This window comes from Protomyctophum parallelum, assembly GCF_964188405.1.
Source record: "Protomyctophum parallelum genome assembly, chromosome: 7".
In the NCBI taxonomy this organism is placed as follows: Eukaryota; Metazoa; Chordata; class Actinopteri; order Myctophiformes; family Myctophidae; genus Protomyctophum; species Protomyctophum parallelum.
The window spans coordinates 32970161-32992744 of NC_139705.1; the positions used below are offsets into that span (position 1 = coordinate 32970161).

A 22584-nucleotide genomic window follows, 5' to 3' on the forward strand; every position below is an offset into this window, starting at 1 on the left:
AATGTGAGCGAGGAGAGGAGAAGAGCTTACAGAGGGATCTGCATTGTAAGTAGCCCAGAGAACAGCAAGTGGTTGTTGTTGTTGGAGCTTTTTTTCAACCTGTTTTTCTGCTGCCTGAGGAATACAGAAGGACAGAAGAGGGGGGCTTCGGAGCAACGGCTTCGTCCAGGACCCCCTGTCCGGGTGCCGCCGGGGATTTGCAGACGGGAGTTTAAAGAAAACCAGGGAGAAAGGGGGAAACAAGAAAGCCGAGAGGAACGCAAGGCAGCAATGGATAGCACAGCAGCGGCTCAGCCTGACCCTGGGACGGCCCGGATTCAAACAGCGATGCTGGCCACCATCCAGCATGCAACATACTGACACTCATGAGGTACAGTACACGGGACAGTAACCGCACTCTCTCTGTGGGTTGTCACACTGTAAAACCTCAAGTGGAACCCAATGGAACCACAAGGGTCCATTCGGTCCCGTACACTCTTCAGAGTCAGATTAACACTGAGGTTTTTCCCTGTGCACACTGCAAATAAGATCTCAGTCTCAATATGTAGATGTACTTTTTCTTTGTGGAAATCAATACTGGGGACATTCCGTTCCACTGTCAGTGATTATGTAGCGTTTAAGTGTTTTGTTTGTCGGGGATGGGGTGGTGAAAGTTGAGCCTGCGTTGTTTGTCTGCGAGTCACCCGGGCTGTGCGCCGCTGTGTGCACTTTTGGAGAAAGGGAAGGGGGGGGAGAAAAAGTAATGCCACTGCTGCATGTCAGGTGCACTGCTTTGTCTGTGTCAGTGTGGTGCACTAGCTGCTGGAGACAAAGGTAGCACTGTAGAGGATCTGTGTGGAGGACTCTGTCAGCCTCCTATGGGATATACCAAACGCACTCGCCGTGACACGTTATGTCACCGCGCACAATATATATATATATATGGGATGCATTCTTCCTCTTCACTTACAGACATGACATTGTAATGACAAAGAAAACTGAAAACGGGCTTTGGTGTCTTAAAACTCCTTTTCATCATAATTGGGGGGGGGGGGGGTGGGGGGGGAGTGGGCCACTCGATGGCAGGTCTCGAAGCACTGAGCGTTGATGTACAGTACTCTGCTGAAGCACTGAGCGTTGATGTACAGTACTCTGCTGAAGCACTGAGCGTTGATGTACAGTACTCTGCTGCCGGCGTGCATGGCGTGTCAGCGCTGTTTCACGTGCCGTGACACACGTGTGCGCGCGCACACACACACGCGCACCTTCACATTTATGTGAATAAGCATTGCATAGCTCATGCATAACCTTCCTCCCCAGGGTTTTATGATTAGCTTTTATTTTAATGTATTCTGTTGGAAGCGTTGTGCGCTTGCATCGGTAATAACAATGCTTGCTGAAGCAGTAGGCATTGTGCAGAGAGAGGTGAGGTCGGTTCTAAGCCATGGGCTTCGGTGCGATGCCTTACAGTCGTGGAGCTGTGAGTTGTTGCCGAGCGGGGCAGGTAAGTGCATGTCTGGACTATGTTGGATGAGGGGTTGTTAAAAAAAAAAAACGAGATGAGACTGTACATGGCTGAAAACTTGGCGCCGGTGTTGCACTCTCCTCACTGTAGTATTTCTTTTGCAGGGCACAGTGGAACTTAGGAGTCGAGACGTTTCGTAGCCTTAGGCTAAGTGTGACCCCGTGTTTGTAGACACTAAAGCTCCCCAGGGCCCCTTGAGGGGGTTCGAGGGGCTCCCCAGCAAAATCAGGACTGCTTTTTAAACACTGCTTCAGAAATTGCCGAAACAACGCAAGCTTGTAGATCTGCTATTTTCTCTATTTATTTTTATTTTTATTCTTTGCCTATAACATGCACAGAACAGGGACACCAGATTGAAAGTGGTTGGTTTCAGTATAATTTCACCAGCTTCTACAGTAGGTTCTATAAAGTAATCCAATGACAGAATAATAATGTATAAGAATTATTATACAGATTATAGCTTTCTCTTTCCCCCTTAACCAGTGGTGGAATGTAACTAAGTACATTTACTTAAGAACTGTACTGTACTTAAGAACTGAACTGTACTGTACTTAAGAAAAGTAAAATTTTGACTTTTGAGGTATTTGTACTTTTTACTCAAGTACATGAATTCCGGACTTTTACTTGCAACAAGAGCATTTCTACATTGCAGTATCGATACTCTTACTTAAGTAAGAAATGTGGGTACTTTTTTTCCACCCCTGCCCCTTACAGTGAAGACAGTTGTAGCATTCTGTACTTACTTACAGGTGTCAAATGGGAGTCAACAGCTTAATACATGATCAATATGGGGGTATACTCTTAATACATGATCCATACGGGGGTATACATGTACTCTTGACTGTTTGAGAACCACTGCACTAAGGATAGTGTTTGGTTCATGTTCAGGGACGTGCACACATAGACATCAAAGGGGGCTTCAGCCCCTGCCCTTAAATCCATCTGTAAAACAACTGCCCTTTCCAGACCACAAATGCAGCATCTATTATGGTGAAAGAAATGAAAATTCCACTCCTTTCCATGCCATGCTGGAAGGCAGCATTCAGGAGAATTGCTTTTTTCCCGAAGTCTCCTGAATTTGAACACAGTATTTTGCGTTGAACAAATTTGTTTAGAAATCCATGTCGTACACTGCATCTCCACTAGCTAAAGAGTGCTGGGTTGCGCCCCGAAAATAGCTGATCTACAAGCTCTCAGCATGTCGCAGCGTGACGCGTTGTGAGCTTGTAGATCAGCTATTTTCACAATTTTTTGTTCAAAAGTGCCCTCTTATGGGATTTCAGCCCCTGCCTCTCTAACACTCTGCACGTCCCTGTCTACAGTATGTGTGTTGTTGTCTCTGTGTGGCAAACCGTACCAGTAATATGTCAAATGTATGTCTGTTTCTCCAAGGCGACCGTTGGATATTCTCTGGCGCAGGCGGTTTTGTGCATGTTTTTGTCTATTTGACCCAGAGTCTCTGGCAGGGCCGTCTTCAGTTGCTCCGGGTTGTTGACACAGCTTCGTGATGGACAAACACACGACGCATCGATGACATTCAACAGCCAAGCCATATAACTGTTTAGTGCCCCGGAATCCCATTACGCACTTCTTTTAGTACTGCTTTGGTGAACTGGCGTTTAACCCGTTTAGGACTGGGGCCAGATTCTACAAATGTCTTCTAAATGCTGAGACTTTTCTGAAAAACCTATGTTTCTATATCAGTGGTTCTCAAACTATTTCATGTCAAGGACCCCAGAAATCATACTATATGTAATTGGCCGCCGACCCTCATCTGAAAATATGTTGTTTCAGAGACCTCCCAGAAGCAAAGATACAAGTCAAAAAAACGTTTGCTGTGAAAGATTTGCACACATTTTCACGATTTAATGCCGTGCTATACGAGCTTGCAGATCTGCTATTTCTCAACAGCTAAAGTATAAAATAATGGTTTAAAGTGGTCAACCGCTATGCGGCGACACAGATGCGTTCCCGTCGAAAATGGGTTAACTTAAAATAGGTCACTCAACCCCTCCAGACGTCTTTGGACTCGCCTCTCGCAGCGTAATGATGGTCTGTAATGTAGCAGAAGTGATCGAGGGTGAGCCCGGGTGATGCCCTGCCTGCTGCTCAGTCTGCGCTCGGGGATGACTCAGTGTATCGTCACGTGAGCTCGTCTGCGTCCCGAGTTCAAGTCAGAGCCTTTGTCTGTGTCTGGCAGCCTTGTCTGTGTTGTCCCATTATGTGGAGGATGTCTGTATGTACGTACGCAGGTAGTACTGTACATGCTGTACTGTAGCGTCACTGTCGGCGTTGGTGTGGAAACTTTGTCTGTCCGAGACGACGGTTATTACTTTTCAGGAAATGGAGAAAAAGAAAATTAACCTGCATGTGTTCACTCCAAATGTGTATATTCTTTTTAAAACACAAGCTCTTGTTTATACTTTTCATTGGTTAAAAATATATAACCCGTCCCCCCACACACACACACACACACACACTTAACCACTTTCACTTAAAGAAAAATAAGTAAAAATAGCGGATCTACAAGCTCGCACCGCGTCCTGAGCATTGCATTCTCCCTACTATTGTGTGACACTGTAGTTTAACAAAGTATAGGCATTTACGGAAATATGCTGATACAAGGTTTCAATCCAGACGGCAATGTTATTTTGGGCTGCAGCACAAGTTGGTACACAAGCTGGGCAACTTTCTGGGTGTGTTTCTGGCATCATTATGTGAATCACTATGGCTAGGTCTGTTCGTCGGACACACCACCTTCGTCATATCGAAGCATGAATACACAAGTGTACAGATCGTCTCCCGCTGTGCAGCATCACAGACTGCAGGGTAGAACATGACAGCTGTTTGTCTCTCTTGTCTGTGCCAGTTTTGTTATTTTCTGATTGTGAGGCCCATAGCAGCAGTGACGGATTAGATTTTTGGTCGAGGCCTGTTCATATCATGCCTAGATTTATAACCACACCGTGCGCCCTCCACCCAACCCTCCTCCCATTCATCGCTGCATGTCTGGAGAGCACCTGCCCCATCACCTGCCACTCAGACACGCTGTGTGTGTGTGTGTGTGTGTGTGTGTGTGTGTGTGTGTGTGTGTGTGTGTGTGTGTGTGTGTGTGTGTGTGTGTGTGTGTGTGTGTGTGTGTGCGTGCGCGCACGCCGTGCCCCACCCTTCTTCCCCACCCTTCTTCCCCACCTTACCCCGACCAACTTTGGCAGGTACTGTAAATCCTACCTGCGCTTAAACACACACACACGCCATCAAAACAAGGTGATTACCCTCAACCCCACCGAGTGCACTGAAACCCCGCTTCGAAAGTGGAGACAAATTTGCCTGCTGACCTCCAAAGTTCACTTTTTGTCTTAAAGTGAAATGATACTATAGTGTTTTTGACAAGGGTCAACCACTTTCTTAGCCTTTTCAGCGTTTGGCCTAAATAGCAGTGGGCTTAACGGTGTATAATAGTAGCCTTTGCTTTTTTGCACGTGGATAGTTGAGTTTCTTTGTTTGTCCCCTGCCTCAGCTTAGTGGGCAATTTCAGAGGAATGACAGGGGCCTAGTCATTCAGGGAATGTGGAAAGTGTCAGAGGGTCTCGTTTGGGGGGGGGGGGGGGGGGGGCAGCACAGGAGTTGGACGTGAACTTGTCTTGAAATGCTCGATAAACTTGACCACTGACAGATTTATGTTTGTTATGCTGTCTTCTCAATGATGTTTGTGTTCCTTAACCACTTTCGACTTGGTGATGACCTATTTTGGTATTGTCTTTATACTGTAGGTAGTAAAAATCGCAAACATTTATAGACAAACATTTGGCAAAAACAGGTGAACATCAGAGAAAATAGTAGTAGAGTACACAGCATGTCACAATATGACTAGTTGTGAGCTTGTACTGTAGATCTGCTATTTTTGAAGTAGAGCCTTAAGTGGATAAAGTAATCTGGTGCATACATCAAGCATACGTCAATATGTTCGTTTAGATCTGGGTGGCATTCTTCGGAGGATTTAAGAACCCCTTAAAGGCTGCACATTTAATGATTTTAACCTGCGTGTGAACGGATATTTGCATGTGGGAATGTTAAAGCAGACGTGAAAAAACCTTAGCCTGGAGGCAATGTGGGGAAAAAGTGTCTCTCCGGTTGTGTTGCTTGCACACCTGTCTAGGACTGTAGCCTTCAGGCTAGGCCAGGTTGGGAGTTGGCCAATACGGGTAGAGAGTTTCACATGCACACTCATGCAAGAAATAATGCATTTTTTTGACCTGGGAGGAATGACTTCTTCCATAGAAACTGGTTGAGATATGGTGCTTCCTTGTTCCTTGTGTTAATTTACTGAAAGTCTAAAAATGTTTACACTGTGCCATGTGTTTGCCGTGTCGTAGCTTATCTGACTTAAAGTTCTTCCTTAAAGAACTTCCTTAAAGAAACAACTCGATTTTTTTCCCCTTCTCTCTTTGTCTTCACAATGTGCAAAATGCTGGCACTGAGTCAGCCCTTGTTGGATTCATCCCCTAATCCCGATGACACGGTGCGGTTTTTCAGTCATTTATTTTATTTTATTAGAGGGTAGGCCTACCTGTAGCTTCACCTCTCTGGGCAACAGCAAAACGTTTTCTGGAGACCTATAGCCTGGTCAGCTCGTTATGTTTGCGCCACTTTTACCTGATCACATTTCACAACAAGCAGCTCTTTGGGTTACTTGTCCATACCTGTCCAGATAATAAAAGAAAGGGGAGGTGAAGAGTGGGGGTTGACAAGAAAATGCTGGTGCTTGGCTGAAAAACCTGAAGCGTGGCGACAACAGCCAGGGAGGAGTGCGAGTTAACAACATGGAGGCGATGAATGCAGGAGATACATTAGCTTTAACCCACTAAAACCCTCTATTCTTAGTGAAACGGACCTAAGTACACTACTTTTTTTCCACCGTCCTACGTACACAAAATCTCTTCGCCACAAATAGGCAGTCTACAAGCTCAATAGATTGGCTTGTTTTGAATGTATATGAATGCTCAAGTGGTTAAACTCTAAAGTAGGTCAGCCTCTTGAGAGTTCAGTGGCAGAGGATCAGATGGGAATCGACGTGTAGCCGATTGATTGACAGTTTGAGTGTAGAGAACACCAGCCAGAGGTACTTTTAATACACATTAGAGCCAGAATGGGAGAAAAGAAAAAGAAAAAAACATGATAATACAAATAGCTCAAGGTGAAATGGGAACACAGCAGATAAGTGGATGCCAGACATTCTTCACAACATTCGGTGAACCTCAATGTAATAGTATTCCCAAACCACACTCAATTAAGGGAGGACCAGTCTTGGACTAATTTCCTCATCTGATTATAGTGGAGTTTATATGAAGAGGTAGATTCAATTTAACAAAACATGTACATTATTCTTAAACACATTAGACATAAACATATGGACATGTTTTTCCAAATCCTGCTGAGACATAATAGTCCTTTAATCCTTGATATTATTCTTAAAGTGATTGTAGACTCATCATGACAATGTAATTCTCTTAAGGCTGTTGAGATTCACGTCCGAGTCCATGACCACTACACCAAGATTTATGTTTAGGGTTGTGGTTTTTAACATTACCAAATGAGGTCTGAGGCCTGATTCCTTTTTTTTCTTTTTAACTTTTATTTTTTTTCCTTCTTTTTTTTGGCTCCAAAAACTGTTACTTCAATTCTGTCTTTGTTTTACTGAAAATAATTCTGTCACATCCAGTCACTGATTTGTTCAATGCATTTGTGCTTGTATTGAACTATAGAGCTATTCATTAACGGTATCAGGTACGGTCTCCCCTAAACCATCTCACCCCTCCATTTTTCCGCCGACCTCACGTCGACCGCTCGGTCCGGCGGTTCTTGTATTCTTTATTTTATTTGACTGAGAATAAGGTTAGAAATAAGTTTAGGGTTAGGCATAGATAAGTTTAGGTATAGGGTTAGATTTAGGCATAGTTTTACTGAGGTTAAGGTTAGGAATAAGTTTAGGTTTAACCATTTAAGCATAATATACTTAGTTTACTTTAGGAGTACCAGGCCGCACAGTTCCGCCGGCTGTATGCCCGGGGCGAGTTGGTAAAGGGGCGAGTCGCTTGGTATTCTCAGTAACTACTGTATAAGACTAAGCAAATGTGCAGTATTTTAGACGCTACATAACATTTAAATATGTTACTGTAGCTGCATCTCTGAAGTGGCTGACCATGATGACAACAATCAATGTAACAATACAAAGTTTCTTTATTAAAGTAATGTGGTATATTCCTGGAACAATATAATCAATATTATGCATGTGACCTGAACACACGCACCCAAAGTCCTCCTTTCCTAGGAAGTTATTCTCACATGGGCTTCAGCCGAGCCTCCAATATCAAAGATCCCACTGTTCTTTGTCAGACGGTTCTCATTATGGGATTGTGTGGATTTACTGCAGTGCGTTGGATCCTCCTCAGCCCTTCATCGTATTTGCTTTAAGTAGCTTTTATGACTCATGAATCATGATAGTGCAACATAATTGGATCAGGTCATTTGGTTGTTGCTGCATTGCGCAGTAATGTTCTTATTATGTTCAAATGGTTACATACACTCTTCACAGTTGCATTAACACTGGGATTTTTACTTGGTTTATCCCTTGCTGTTTTTCCTAGCTTTCTATCTGTCTGGAGTTGTTATTGTGGAAGGGCATGGGGGGGAGGGGGGCAGGTGTCAAAAGTTCCCAAAGTCTTGACGTTTGCATGTGAGATGGTCCCCATTTTTTTCCAGGCTTTTAAATGAGATATTGTTGTTTGCCCTGTCTGTTTATATTAGCCCCAAACCTGCTCAGCTGAGCCAGACCGGGACAAGGTTAGGGAAGGTCTCCCTTATGTCTTATTACATGCAATCAAAGATGGATAGATACCACTGCAGTGTATACATACACACAAACGCACGCGCGCACAGCCGCACACACACGCACGCACAACATTCAGTCATTTGTCCAATGGGGGCCTCGTGTCAGTGCCCTGTGTGATACTAAGCCAGGTTGTCAGTATTGGTCTTGATGGTGTCTTGGTGGGACACGGGTATATCTGCTGGAGGCTATAAAGTAGGATTAGGAGGACCCACATCGTGTGTAAACATTCAGGTGCCACCCCTCGACCGCTCCTCCTCCTCCATAGCCTCTGGGAAGCTCACCTGTCTGAGTGGGAGCCGGACGGAAGAGGGACAAATACCAAAGGAACCCCTGACCCGAATTCACTCAGCCATGCTCACGGAATCCAAATGGCTTATCTTACAAGGAAAAAAAAGAAGCCAATTAGCCGGTCACTTTGCCCTCCTATGCACATGCTTCTCTGGAATGGAATGGCTGAAACATTTTGCTGAGATATTTGAATTTGGAAGATGGTCTGACACTAGATGCAGCATACAAGACCATCTGACTCACCTCATTGAGTGATCAGAAATGGCTTTAAATTCAACACACTGAGAGCCACATTTTAGCCAAACCTGAAATTAAAATGTGTGTATTCACAATTCAAGAAGCAATAAGACAGTATAGTGAAGGATTTAAATAAAGCCCGCTATTTCCAAAGTCACTGAAAAGAATGCTTGAAATAAACCTTGTTATTTTTCCGTGGCTAGTTAACATCACTCCTTCCTCTTGGATTCCTCTTAATAAACAACGATCCCTAAACACAAGAAGCAGCGCGGAACTTTTTCCCAGAAGTGACACACAAAATTATGTCATGTCTCCGGTGTCACTCGTCTAAGCAGACAGTGTGGGCTTCATGCAGTCTGCTGCCGTGCAATTAGTGGTCTGATGTGACAAAGTTTCACTGCGACCTCACACATACACAGGATCTGCTCACACCACACCGCCAGGACACTCCGGCCTGTCTGACCAAACAAACTGGACTCACAGCCATGTTACCCACCCAGAGCCCACGCGTTGTTGCCCGCACACGGCCATAATCCATCCTCATAAAGTATTGTCAGATGCAAGATATTGTGTGTAGTTTCTGAGATTGAACTAAACACTGAAATCCTGACAAAGGAACACTGATTCTCCCAAAAAATTACCACTAACCAACCACCATGCATGCACAGAACCATCAACCAACGTCACACAAACCACACATCAGAAACGTAAATGCTCCGGAAAAGTCTCTTAAACTCCCATCAACCACAAGTGTTTCTGACGGTGAACACATTTTGTTGTAACACCCTCGTCTTCCCTGGTAAACATCAAACGGACTGTAATGATGCTATTACACAACATTTTGGGCTTTCACAAAGCTGAATCAGCGTTAGGTTTATACTCGTATTCATGCCAAAGGGATCATTCTGAGCCTTCAAGATGAAAAATCTTATTATAAAAAAATATATGCTGTATATCTCCTTTTATCGCTGCTGTCATAAAAGAGATGCCAGAGTGCCATCATTCATTAAGTGCTGTATGCAGACATGCTGTCTTATGGCAGCCTAGAGAAATTACAGGGAGCAACTCTGGCAGCAAAGTCCATAAGGCTCACAAATAACACCCTGCTATGACAAGGAAAATTATAAGTCTTTGGAATTTATTTGAATGGCCCGATATAATAGCATCATCACGGGGAATGCAAAATGCATGTAATCGGATGCTTTTTGTGTTTTGATGAATGCGGTGAGTGGGTTATTACCACATGTTGACTGCTTTTATACAAAAGAATACTTTGATTCATGGACTGAATTGGTGTGGGGTTCATGGTAACAATTGACCTGCTTATTATTGAGAAACAGTCAAATCTGAGTAAAATTAGCTCTCCGGATATTGCTGTGCCATGAAAATAACTGACCAGTAAACGCCCCTTAATTTGACAGAAGGATTTGGCAATAATGTGTAAGCACCATACAGTATGTTTGTAACAGGATTAAAATGTATGGTAGCATTATGAGTGGAGGAGTTTAGTGTTTCCACACAGTAAAATCCTCAATGCTCATTTACCTCGGAGTGTACTGTACAAATGGGCCGTTACTGGTCTATTTGGTTGTACACTCTCAGAGTTAGCAGCATAAGCTGTTCCCACAGCCTCTTGGGTATCCTGTGCTTGCCCCAGTCGCACAGATAAAGGCTGCCTTTGTCTGCAGCAGGGAACAGGTAACCGTTTGTGTCTGCTCTCTCTCTGTGTGTGTGTGTGTGTGTGTGTGTGTGTGTGTGTGTGTGTGTGTGTGTGTGTGTGTTGTGTGCACACAACAATGTATGTGTGTTTAAGAGGGATAGAGTCGACCAGGTTTCCTACCTTTGCAGTGAGAGTGGGTGTGGCTGTTTCAAAAGGGAGGGGTAGGATCGTACACGAGTGTTTGCGTACGGCATGTGCATGTGCCTGTTCCTACAGTCAGTACACACTGTGTACTGCCGTGCCGGTGGTGGTGGTGACACATTCAAGTGCACGTGAATGACTCGGCGTGTGCATATTATGCACGTGTGTGTGTGTGTGTGTGTGTGTGTGTGTGTGGGCGTGCACGTGCCTGTGCATATTTGTGTCTGAACTATTCCACTTACCTGGTGTTTAAGTCAGAAGTTGAGGATTAGCTGTTCAGGAAGCAGGGGGGGAAACAATCACAGACTCTGCCTCAGTGGGCTCTGTTTAAACAGCCTGTCAAGATGGACGTGTCCCCACCGCTCTACTTTAAGCAGTGGTAGAAAAAGTGCTCAAATGTTGTACTTAAGTAAAACTATCCATACTGCAATGTAGAAGTACTCTGTTACAAAGTAAAAGTCTGGAATTCAAAATGTACTTGAGTAAAAGTACAAAAGTATTGCCATCAAAATGTAGTGAAAGCAGAATGTCCCATGTCAAGTTTTCAAATGTAGTAAAAAGTCTTTGGCAGATCTACAAGCTCACAATGCGTTGCTTTGACCTTGTAGATGGGCTATTTTCAAAAGGCCGAAATGTATGTAGGGCTGACGTGGTTAATGTGTGTTTTTGTATTAATAAATGAACGAGTAAGTAACGTTTTCAAATAATTGTATAGTGGAGTAAAAGTACAGAAGATTTGACATACTCAAGTAAAGTACAAATACCTCAAAGTTGTACTTAAGTACAGTACATAAGGAAATGTACTTTCCACCACTGATGGATGTGTCCCCATCGGTGTACTTTAAGAGACTCTAAACATCCAGCAAGAAACACTGTGACCCTCTTTCCACCGGTTGGGAACCGGTTCAGTTCAGAAACACTTTGACAACTTTCCACCGGCTGGGAACCGGTTCAGTTCAGAAACACTGTGACCCCCTTTCCACCGGCTGGGAACCGGTTCAGTTCAGAACCAGAAACACTGTGACCCCCTTTCCACCGGCTGGGAACCGGTTCAGTTCAGAACCAGAAACACTGTGACCCCCTTTCCACCGGCTGGGAACCGGTTCAGTTCAGAAACACTGTGACCCCCTTTCCACCGGTTGGGAACCGGTTCAGTTCAGAAACACTGTGACCCCCTTTTTCCACCGGCTGGGAACCGGTTCAGTTCAGAACCAGAAACACTGTGACCCCCTTTCCACCGGCTGGGAACCGGTTCAATTCAGAACCAGAAACACTGTGACCCCCTTTCCACCGGCTGGGAACCGGTTCAGTTCAGAACCAGAAACACTGTGACCCCCTTTCCACCGGCTGGGAACCGGTTCAGTTCAGAAACACTGTGACCCCCTTTCCACCGGCTGGGAACCGGTTCAGTTCAGAACCTGCAGAAACACTGTGACCCCCTTTTCCACCGGCTGGGAACCGGTTCAGTTCAGAACCAGTTTTTACTTTATGAGCCATACCTCCAAAATTGGAACGTTAATAAATGAGTACTACAGACGAAAAACAGTTTATGTTCAAATTTTATTCTGACCCCTCCACGAAAAGGCCTCGTTGTCCTGACCCCTTATCCATCATTTATACATTATGGATAATTAGTGTGGACTTAAACAGTTTTTCGTCTGTAGTACTCAATTATGAATTGAGTGTGCAAAACCATACTTATATTACATTGTTTATAGGATTAATATAAGTAAATTAATATATGATAACCCTTCCACAGTAGTAAGTAATCAACTGGGGAAGTTTCATGGTGATAACAATTTAATATAGGTATGGTTTTGCACACTCAATTCATAATTAACATTCCAATTTTGGAGCTCTGGCTCATGGACTAAGAACCAAAAAGAACATGGAGGTTACTTTAGTAACCATGGTTCTTTAAGTAAGTGAGCGAAATATTTCGCTCTATGGGAGGTTTTCCTTTCCAAAACCGAGGTGCAGAACTTCATTTATGAACTCATCACAGGACATGAGAATAATGTACTGTGGGTTTAAGAGTGGTGACGTCGGCCCAGGCTGGTAACGGTCTGGGCACCGGACTGGTAATCCAGTCGCAGTGTGCCGCGGGTTCGACTCCCGGACCCGACACGGCCTTTACTGCATGTCATCCCCCCATCTCTCTCCCGTTTCCTGTCAGCCTACTGTCTGTCCCTTCAAAAATCAATAAAAAGGCGTAAGCCGCAAAAAAAATATCTAAAAAAAAAAAAAAAAAAAAAAGAGCGGTGACGTCAGACGCCCAAAGCCTCGGGGTTCAAAAGGCTGCGTCTGCGTCACCGCCTCATTCGAACACTTTTCCTTCTGCCAAGAGGGTGTTCAGCGAAATATTTCGCTCACTTACTTAAAGAACCATGGTTACTAAAGTAACCTCCATGTTCTTTTAAGTTGTGTTCGCGAAATATTTCGCTCTATGGGACCTTATGAACTCCCGTATCCTGAACTAGCCAAGTGAGTCCTAGGACTCACTTGGATAAGGGCTAAACCTTAGGTTTTTAGCCCGGTCCCACAGGGTGGAAAGGTGTCAGTGTCTTCCCGGAGCGGCTAACTGGGGTAGGGTGGAGTCTGCCCCAGGCAGCCTGGGTTTTATAGAGGGAGGAGGGGCGCTGCCTCATTTCCTCTAGAGCTCTTGTGGTATGGACTTGATCGGAGTCCATTTATGGTGCGGCAGCTCCCAAGACCGCGTGCGCTAGAGAGGGCACTGCCACATCTAGGTTATAGTATGTGGCGAAGGTCGAGGAGGAGGACCAGCTTGCCGCCGTGCAGACATCCTGGATTGAGACACCCTTGTGGAGTGCCCAGGATGCTGCCATGCCTCTTGTGGAATGAGCCTTTAGCGTTAGCGGGGGCTCCACTCCCCTCCGCCAGGCGAATGGCCTGCACTATCCAGGTTGAGATAGTAACCTTTGTGACAGGTTTCCCCATGGTTCTGTCACCCCAGGATATGAACAGTTGATGACCTATCCTTGAGGGGCCTGTTCTGTCTGTCCATGTAAGTGCGGAGGGCTCTTACTGGACAAAGGCAGTTCAGCCTCCTGTCCTCTTCAGTAGCGAAGGATCTACAGGAAAGCCTGTAGATCCACCGGTACGCAAACTGAGAAAGCGTTCTTTGGTAAGAAGGCTGGGTTTGCTTTAATGGTGACCTTGGTTGACCTTTCGTCGAATCTCATGCACTCTGGGGTGGTCGAGAGTGCGTGTAGATCGCTGACCCTTTTAGCGGTCGTCAGGGCGACTAGGAGGGCTGTCTTTAGAGTAAAACATTTTAGGTCAGCCGTCTGCAGTGGCTCGAAGGGCTCATTGGTTAGAGCCCTGAGGACTGACCCCGAGTTCTCACTCTGTCCAGAGTGGGAAGAATGAGACTCAGTGGGGGAAAGGCGTAGAGGAGGGACCTGGGCCATTGGTGTGCTAGAGCTGTCTAGCCCCAATGTCGATGGTCCTCCCATGGCGAAGAAGAGAGGACACTTCGTGTCCTGCTCTGAGGCAAAAAGGTCCACCTTGGGTGTCCCGAACCTGTCCCAGATCTGGTTCGCTACCTGGGGATGTAGTGACCAGTCTGCGTAGCGGAGGGGTCCTCTGGACAGCAGGTCCGCCCCTGTGTTCAGAACACCCGGGACGTGACACGCTGTGATAGTAGACGAGCGTCGCACCACATTGTGAGTCTCTGAGCCAGCTGATGTAAGCGATGGGACCTGAGTCCCCCTTGCTTGTTGATGTCCCTCAGAGCGAGGAGTACCGCCATCAGCTCCAGATAGTTGATGTGGCAGGACCGTAAATTTCTGTCCACATCCCTCTGGTTGTAGTGCCCTCCAGTGTGGCTCCCCAGCCAGTCATGCTGGCGTCTGTGGTGACGACTTTCCTGGTCAGAGGTCTGCCCATAGGGACGCCCTCTGAGAGAGTCCGTCTGTCTGCCCACCATTTCAGGGCCAGCACGCATTGTGACGTCACTGTTACCCTCTGGTGGCGACGGTGCATAGGTATGCGTAAAGCATTCATCCACCGTTGAAAAGGTCTCATATTCAGCCTGGCTAGGCGGATTATGTGAACCACTGAGGCCATAAGCCCCGCCATCCGGAGGCATGCATGAAAAGGAATCGAACGTTCCCTCTTGAATGATGCCGCGGAATGTATTATTGCCTCTATTCTCTCTTGGCTCGGGCGAGCTGTGAATGAGATCGAGTCTAGTGTTATACCGATGAAGTCTATAGACTGTGTCGGAATTAACATGCTCTTCTCCTGGTTGATTTGAAACCTGAGAGAGTGGAGGTGGCTGAGTACTTGGTGTGTGTGCAACAGCACCTCCTGTGGAGAGTCTGCTGACAGGATCCAGTCGTCTATATATGTTGCTAGACGAATGCCCTGTCGTCGTAGTGGAGTTATAGCTGCGGCTGTACACTTCACAAAGACTCTCGGACTCAAGGACATTCCGAAGGGGAGGACGTTGTATTCGTATACTCTCCCTTCGAACCCGAAGCGCAGAAACTTTCTGTGCGGGGGGTAAATTGGCATGTGAAAATAAGCGTCCTGTAGGTCTATTGACGTGAACCAGTCCCCTTTGCGGAGTGAGCGTAGTAGGACTGGCGGCGTCAACATTTTGAAGCGGAATGTCTTCAAAAAGCGATTCAGGGCTCTGAGATCTAGAATGGGGCGAAGCCCGCCCCCTTCTTTTTCACCAGGAAATAGCGGGAATAAAACCCGTTGAGAGACTGGTTGGCAGAGACCTCTGAAATGGCGCCTTTCTGTAGGAGGGAAAGATTCCCTCCTGCAGAATGTGCACCGCCTCTCCACTCGCTCGCGAGAAAATAATTTTCTCGAAGGTGGGTGGTTTCGAGGCAAATTGGAGCCTGTATCCTGTCGCTACAGTGCACATGATCCACGGGGGAAGCCCCGCACATCTGCCACTGAGCTAGGTGATGAGACAGAGGACTCCCTGTTCTCGGGGGAGGCTCTGTCTGTGAGGCTCTGGTGCCCTCTAGCGGCCTGGGTGCGTAGAGGCATGGCCATTTTTCTCTTTTCAACTTTGTTAGAGTGTGAGAGAAATCTGGCTCTGGCCTGTGACAGCTAATGTGACAGCTAATGCTGTCACAGAGTGGGTTATGCCTCCCACATTCGGGCCTATGCCCTTCAGAGTTCGTTTCATAGTTGTTTTTTTGTGTTTTTGTGTTTTTTGTTTCTTTTACAAAACATTACAACACTTTGAGGGGTTTGTACAGAGGCAGCAGCTGCATGTACATCCCCTCTGAAACGTTTTTGTTTTGCGGTTCGAGAGTGAGGTCCGTGACCACTACTCTCTGCGCTGAACCCTGAATTGTAGGAGGAAGGGGGGGTGCGGCCTTGACCCCCCTCTGAACCCGGCCGGGCACATCACTTCCGCTTCCCATAACCACGTCCTTTGGGAGCGTCCTTCCTGTAGGGCGGAGAAGAGCGGCGGCCGTCGGTCCCGGGGCGTCCTCTGGAGGAGCTCGTTTTCCGTCGTCCACCTTGAAAGCAGCCTATCTAGAATGCTAAGCATGCTAGGGTGGCATCGGCCATCCAACGAGGTTGCTACTCCCGACCTCAAAAAGGTTAGCTAAACAGCTAAACAAACCTAGCTTCACAATGTACATACCTGTAATGTTGAGGGAAGCAGTCGGTAGTCGAGGGTCGCTGGGGAACCACGTCGAGTGAGACTCGTGCCTTTGGCCGCTGCGTGAAGTAGTAGTAGCGGTAGTTGTCGGTGGAGTCCTAGGACTGCATCCGACATCCCGTTGTCGCAACCACCGGGCTCGGGGGAGCCTCGTTGATGGGCTGACGAGATCCCGCTGGAGGGAGCAGGAAGGCCGCACGGAGCTCGAGGCCTTCTCTTGCCCGATTTATGAGACGTAAATCACTCCAAACAAAACTGGCTAGTAAAGCTCTTGCAGTACCTCTCTTGGCAGAAGGAAAACGAATGAGGCGGTGACGCAGACGCAGCCTTTTGAACCCTGACGCCAGGGCTCCACTGGGCGCGTCTGCGGCGCGTCTGCGGCGCGTCTGCGGCGCGTCTGCGGCGCGTCTGCGGCGCGTCTGCGGCGCGTCTCCGTCAGTGTCGGGAATGTGCCCTTTTAATCAATGGAGGGTGGCTCCACTGCCCGCGTTGCGTCGCGTCTCCGTCACCATAAAATTGAACCGGTTCGTTTTTTGACGCACGCACGCGTGACGCACGCGTGACGCAACGCGCCCAGTGGAGCCCTGGCGTGAGGCTTTGGGCGTCTGACGTCACCACTCTTAAACCCACAGTACATTATTCTCATGTCCTGTGATGAGTTCATAAATGAAGTTCTGCACCTCGGTTTTGGAAAGGAAAACCTCCCATAGAGCGAAATATTTCGCGAACACAACTTAAAAGAACTGAACTGGTTCCCAAAAGGCCTGTGTGTTTCACCGGTGTGCTTTACTACCGTCAATCTACAACTTATTTTTAATGACTAAAATATTATGTTTAACCAATATGTACAGTATGATATAAACCAGTGGTTCTCAAACATTTTCATATCAAGGACCCCCAAATAGATTAATTTGACCACAGACACCCATTTGAGAAGAGTTTGTGCCAGTAAGAGAAGACTTTGTCAACATTCTTTAAAAGTAGCCGATCTAGACAGTAGAAGCTCATAACGAATGCAAGCTTGTATAGCCTATTAGTTACTGTATTTTCAAAATTCAATGCGGCTTAAATGTTTAAGCTGTTCCTCATTTTGTTGTGTACCCCCCTGGACCCCCCTCATTGATCAGTGGGGTTCCGACCATATAGTAGAGTACTGTTACTGTATGTAAAACACTACAACTAGCACCTCATTGTGCAGTGGTTGGAGGAGGGTTCCCTACCTCTTGGATAAGTGCTAGTGGTAGAATGTGGGAGAACAGGGTTCATCTTTAAGAGACTCTCCCTGGAAACATGCTTTTAGAAATGCTGCTGAATTGTACTGAATCGGTGTCTCAATCAGTGGTCCATTGACCACTAGAGTAGTGGTCAATGGCATAATTACAGGTGGTCAACGGGGGGGAAAAGGTATAGGCACAATAGCCTTTTGTTAAATGTCTCAACATTTCTTTTTTTTAAATGTCATCAAAGTTCAGAAAGAAATTGATACATTATACTATAATAGGCATGGTGTGGGGAAAAAGCTTGAAATTAAATAATGCATGTCAAGAACTTAATTATTTTATACAGTAGGACTGTATCGTTGCGTGCGGTGTCTCGCTCCAAAAATAGCCAATCTACAAGTGCACAATGTAGCAGCAGGACGTATTGTGAGACACACACACACACACACATACACTGCATGTTGTTACTATGTGGGGTACAGGTCCATTTGGTTCCCTTTGTACCCTCTCAGAGTTAAATTAATACTGTCAAATGGGTGTCCGTTGCCTGATGCATATCAAACTGGGAGAAAACAAAAAGCAGTGCTTTAAGAGTGTCTCTCTGGCAGACACAGTCAGGCTCTGACAGGGATGAAGACAGATGGTCAATGTGATCGATGGGCCTCACATCTCAGGTGAAAGGTGAGAGTGGTGAGGATGTGCTGTCTACTTCTAACTCTGTTTGACTGTTGTGGGTATTCTGTCTGGCCGTGTGTGTGTGTGTGTGTGTGTGTGTGTGTGTGTGTGCACACGCTCGTGCGCGATAAGTACAGGGGCTGTGATGTGTGAAGTGGTCTTTAATTAAAGCAGGAAGACATAGCTCAGAAGACACTGCACCCGACTGAGGTGTGCACCACACAGTAAAATCTTGAATGTTAATGGAACCTTTCGGGTCCATTTGTAACCCCCCCCCCCCCCCCCCCCCCCATGAACACTCATGATTTTGCAGTGGTGTGCGTGTGTGCGTGCGGAAACACATCCTGCACCAGTGCACGTGTCGTCTTAGCCTTCATCTCGCTAATTCCTGCAGGAAGCGCCTGAGCGAGCCTGTGTGTGCATGTTTGTGCGCGTATCGTATGGATGGCATGTTAAATGTGGACGGGTCAAACCGCAACAATGTAACGGGAGCCATGTTAACACAGTGAAGTCCGGAGCTCCATCCATGACTTCCACTTCATCTGCTGGTGCTGGAGAGGGCTGCGCAACGACTGTTTAATTAACTCTTGACTCTGGTCCATTTGTTACACTCCAGGATAAGAGTTAAATTGGATTTTAGTGTATAGTGCAGTGGTTCCCAAAGTTGGGTCCGGGGACCCCCAGGGGTCCTTGAGGGAGTTCCAGGGGGTCCCCAGACTCCCCAGCTAAATGATAGTTTGTAACTAAATGGACCCTTATGGGTCTGTAACTCAGAGAGTACAAACGGGTCCATTTTGTTCCATTTGTACACTCATACATATCTGAGTTTTTTAGAGTCCCAGAGATAGAAATGCCATTAAATGGTGGTCCGTAGACTAATGCGTGTCAAACAAAACAGGGAGTCCTTGAAATTAAATGGGTTGAGAATCACTGCTAGAGCCGTAAAAACCTTCTCTTATGGGGGTCCCTGGCATATATTTTCACATGGGGGTCCGCACGGCTAACGTTAGTGTCAATTTGGGGGTCCACTGGTATAGAGCACAGCCCACAGCCCTCTCCAGTGCTTCCAGATGAACAGAAACCTTCATGTCACAAATAACAATTCACTCACTGTTCATTATACTTGACCACCACTGTGTTACGTAACACATGATCAAGTCCATGGAATCCTCTGACGTCACTGAAGCCAATTTACCAGCCATGAGTTTCTGTGCTGTCACCCATCTCTAATCGCTGGATAAGCAGTTTGTTGCTGTATTTTGTATTTTTCTGGTGTTTTTAGTTACAAAGGACTAAAGCACCAGCAACAGCTCAATGTTCCTTTTTCTTACGGTTCTGTTTTCTTACGGTTACTTGTTGGGCTATCGAGCATCAAGGGTTCAATATTAATGGGAGTTATTTTCTAGTCTTGTGTACAGGTACATAAGACTAATTTGTTTTGTTCCGTCATCACTCATCAGATATTGTACCAGCGTTAATATCAATACTAAACAATAAACATGTATACAACAGCAAGGGGGAATCATAAAGCAAGAGAGCAGTGTGACCGCTGTCCTATTGTGCGTAAGATGTTTGAAGCAAGATTGTTACTTAGATAGAGTATAACTAGGTTATAACATCTAAATGGACCTGTCCTGTGTGCCAGTGTCCATGGCATTGTTCAGCTCACATGCTGCCTCTGACCCCAGACAGGTGGTGGGTGGGGATGAGGGAGGGTGGGGGGGTTAGCTTATTTCTTTTCCCTGGCCAGATTGTTTAGGCCAGTGCGGTTCCCAAACTTTTTCATTTCAAGGACCCCCAAATTGACACTAATTAGCCCTGCGGAACCCCATTTGAAAAGATATACCAGGGACCCCATAAGAGAAGATTTTATACGGCTCTAGCAGTGATTCTCAACCCGTTTCATTTCAAGGACCCCCAGTTTGACATGCATATTAGTCTACAGACCCCATTTAATGGCATTTCTAACTCTGGGACCCCAATTTATATTGTAAAATCAATGTTAATTTAACTCTGAGAGTGTACAAATGGACCCGTCAGGGTCCCCTGGAACTCCCTCAAGGACCCCTGGGGGTCCCCGGTCCCGACTTTGAGAACCACTGGTTTAGGGGTGCCCACACTTTTTTGACTTGAGAGCTACTTTCAAAATGACCAGCTCAACAACCCACCAAACCCACCAAAGAAATTAACCGATTGCTGACAATAGCAGTGCTGGCGTTACATATAAGACAAACGCACTTGGAATGGGAAATGGAGAAAATGGAATTGGTAGATATTTTTCATAATGCTACTGAAGTTTGTGTGCAACAATATTGGAAACAAAGTATTGCATTGTTGATTTGAGCGACAGTCCCTTTTTGTTGTCAATTCAAGTGGCAGATGCTGCAAATATATTTTTTATATGTAAATGATATTGTTAGGGGCATGGTCTACCTGCACAGCCTTTATGATCTACTGGTAGATCGCAATCTACAATGTACCTTTTGGGCACCCCTGGTTTAGGCATTGAATGAATTGAGACATTGACATTTGTACCACATTTGTAGTTGCCTCCAAATAATGTTGTTGCGCAAACATTTACAGGCCAGAAAGGAATCCAAATTTGCTTTGAGTATAAATGTCACTGTGTCCATGGAATTTTACTCCAGTTATCGTTCTACGGAGCGGCTCGATATTATCCAGAGACGCTTGTCTCTGTATCTATCTAGATTTGAGATTTTAAGGACCATTGAACTGTCAATACATTGTCATTGTCCATTTACAGCTTCAGCCATGATATACGTCATAGACCATCTTCTGTTAGTGTCTTCTCCTCTAAAGTCAATAAAATGTTACCAAATGTACCTATGTACGTTTGGAAAATGGTCGACAGTAATGTCAAGTAGCCTGCTGTATACAGTGAGTCTTGGTCAATAGGTTAAACAGGCCAAACCTATCTCTATAATAATAATATCTATAATATCTTTAGGTTGTAATTATCCTTTGATTCTAATAAAGGTTGTGTAAGGTATTCTATAACTCCCGTTATAGGGCTCAGCAGTGCAGCAGTGACAGGGACTATATGGGGGAATTGGCAATGGGAGAAAATGAATATTTCAGTCAGTGACTAATTAAAATATAAGTTTGTACATGGATATGAATGTGACCTCTTTCTCTCTTCTCTCCACTTCTGCAGCGTCCATGAATTTGTTCCGTTATGCTCCCTGGGTATGGATTGTCGCCTCTCCCTGACTTTCAGCCCCACCTCCACGCCTTTCACTGCCGAGGAGAGAGCCCCAGCATGTGGATCCCTGGCTCAGGCGAGTCCCAAGCTTTGAGTGAGGCCCGAGATGACAGATCTTTGCTGCGGCCATGCCACCACAAGCACGTCGCCGTGTGCCAGCAGGAAACGCTCGCCTTCATCGAGCTACAGTCACCCGTGACTCCTAAAATCAATGGCCTCGGTTCAGCCAGGTCTGCCATTACTCTGGACACACAGTGCACGACGCGCACTCTGGCACTGAACGGTCTGCAGCACACGCTGAACGAGCTGAATGAAATACAAAATGGCCGCCACAGGAGGAGGAGCAACCTGAACGACGACTACGACGCAAACTTGAATTTGGACTCGCAGACTTTGAGAGGCGAGTTTGACGAGTTTGGCGGCCAGAGCGACACCGGGACCGATGCTTCTCAGGAGCCGGAGAGACCCATCTCAGTAACGACCGTGTGCCGTCCCCTCCATGCGGCGCTTAGCCTCCCGCTGTCTTTACCTCTGTCTTCCCTTTATACTGACCGAGACTCCTGGGATTCTCAGCTGCCTGGCTCCCCGTCCTCCCCCGAGGGCCCGGGGTTCCAGAGTCCAGACACGTACCTGCCACAGAGGAGAGCGTCTCAGGGTTCGCTGAAGCAGAAGTCCCTCCGTGAGTACCGTGATTGATTGATTGATTGATTGATTGAAATTTGTATTCACAGTTTGTAGAATGGGTGTACAGTTCAATGAAAGTCCAGGTCAATACAAAAACGGCTACGAGGGTAAAACCAGAAAAAGCACTAAGACTTGTTTACACCAGGGTCTTCCATTTTCAATTCATCAGAACATTTAAAGACGTACAAAGATAGACCTACAGTACACTCCAAGGTTCTAGTGGTTGGCCAAGTTGAAATGATTCAATGACATCATTCATTTTAATGTTTGTGTAGGACAAAGTTTGTGAACATACACTAAAAGCTGGATTTCGGAGGGTCTAGGGCTCCTCAAACAAATTGTGC

The 22584-nt window shown here is 46.1% G+C and overlaps 1 protein-coding gene across 4 annotated transcripts in view; it reads left to right on the plus strand.

Moving 5' to 3' along the window:
- Positions 1 to 22584, plus strand: part of arhgef19 (Rho guanine nucleotide exchange factor (GEF) 19) — a 29906-nt gene continuing 7322 nt past the window's right edge. For 3 of the 4 annotated variants that reach the window (XM_083768704.1, XM_083768706.1, XM_083768707.1), the window contains exons 1-2: positions 1 to 370; positions 21509 to 22235. In XM_083768704.1, the coding sequence (XP_083624830.1) occupies positions 21530 to 22235 (706 nt within the window). In that variant the 5' untranslated portion in view covers positions 1 to 370; positions 21509 to 21529. Of the gene's footprint in view, positions 371 to 1414; positions 1484 to 21508; positions 22236 to 22584 lie in introns of those variants that run through there. The other variant, XM_083768705.1, reaches the window with a different exon arrangement.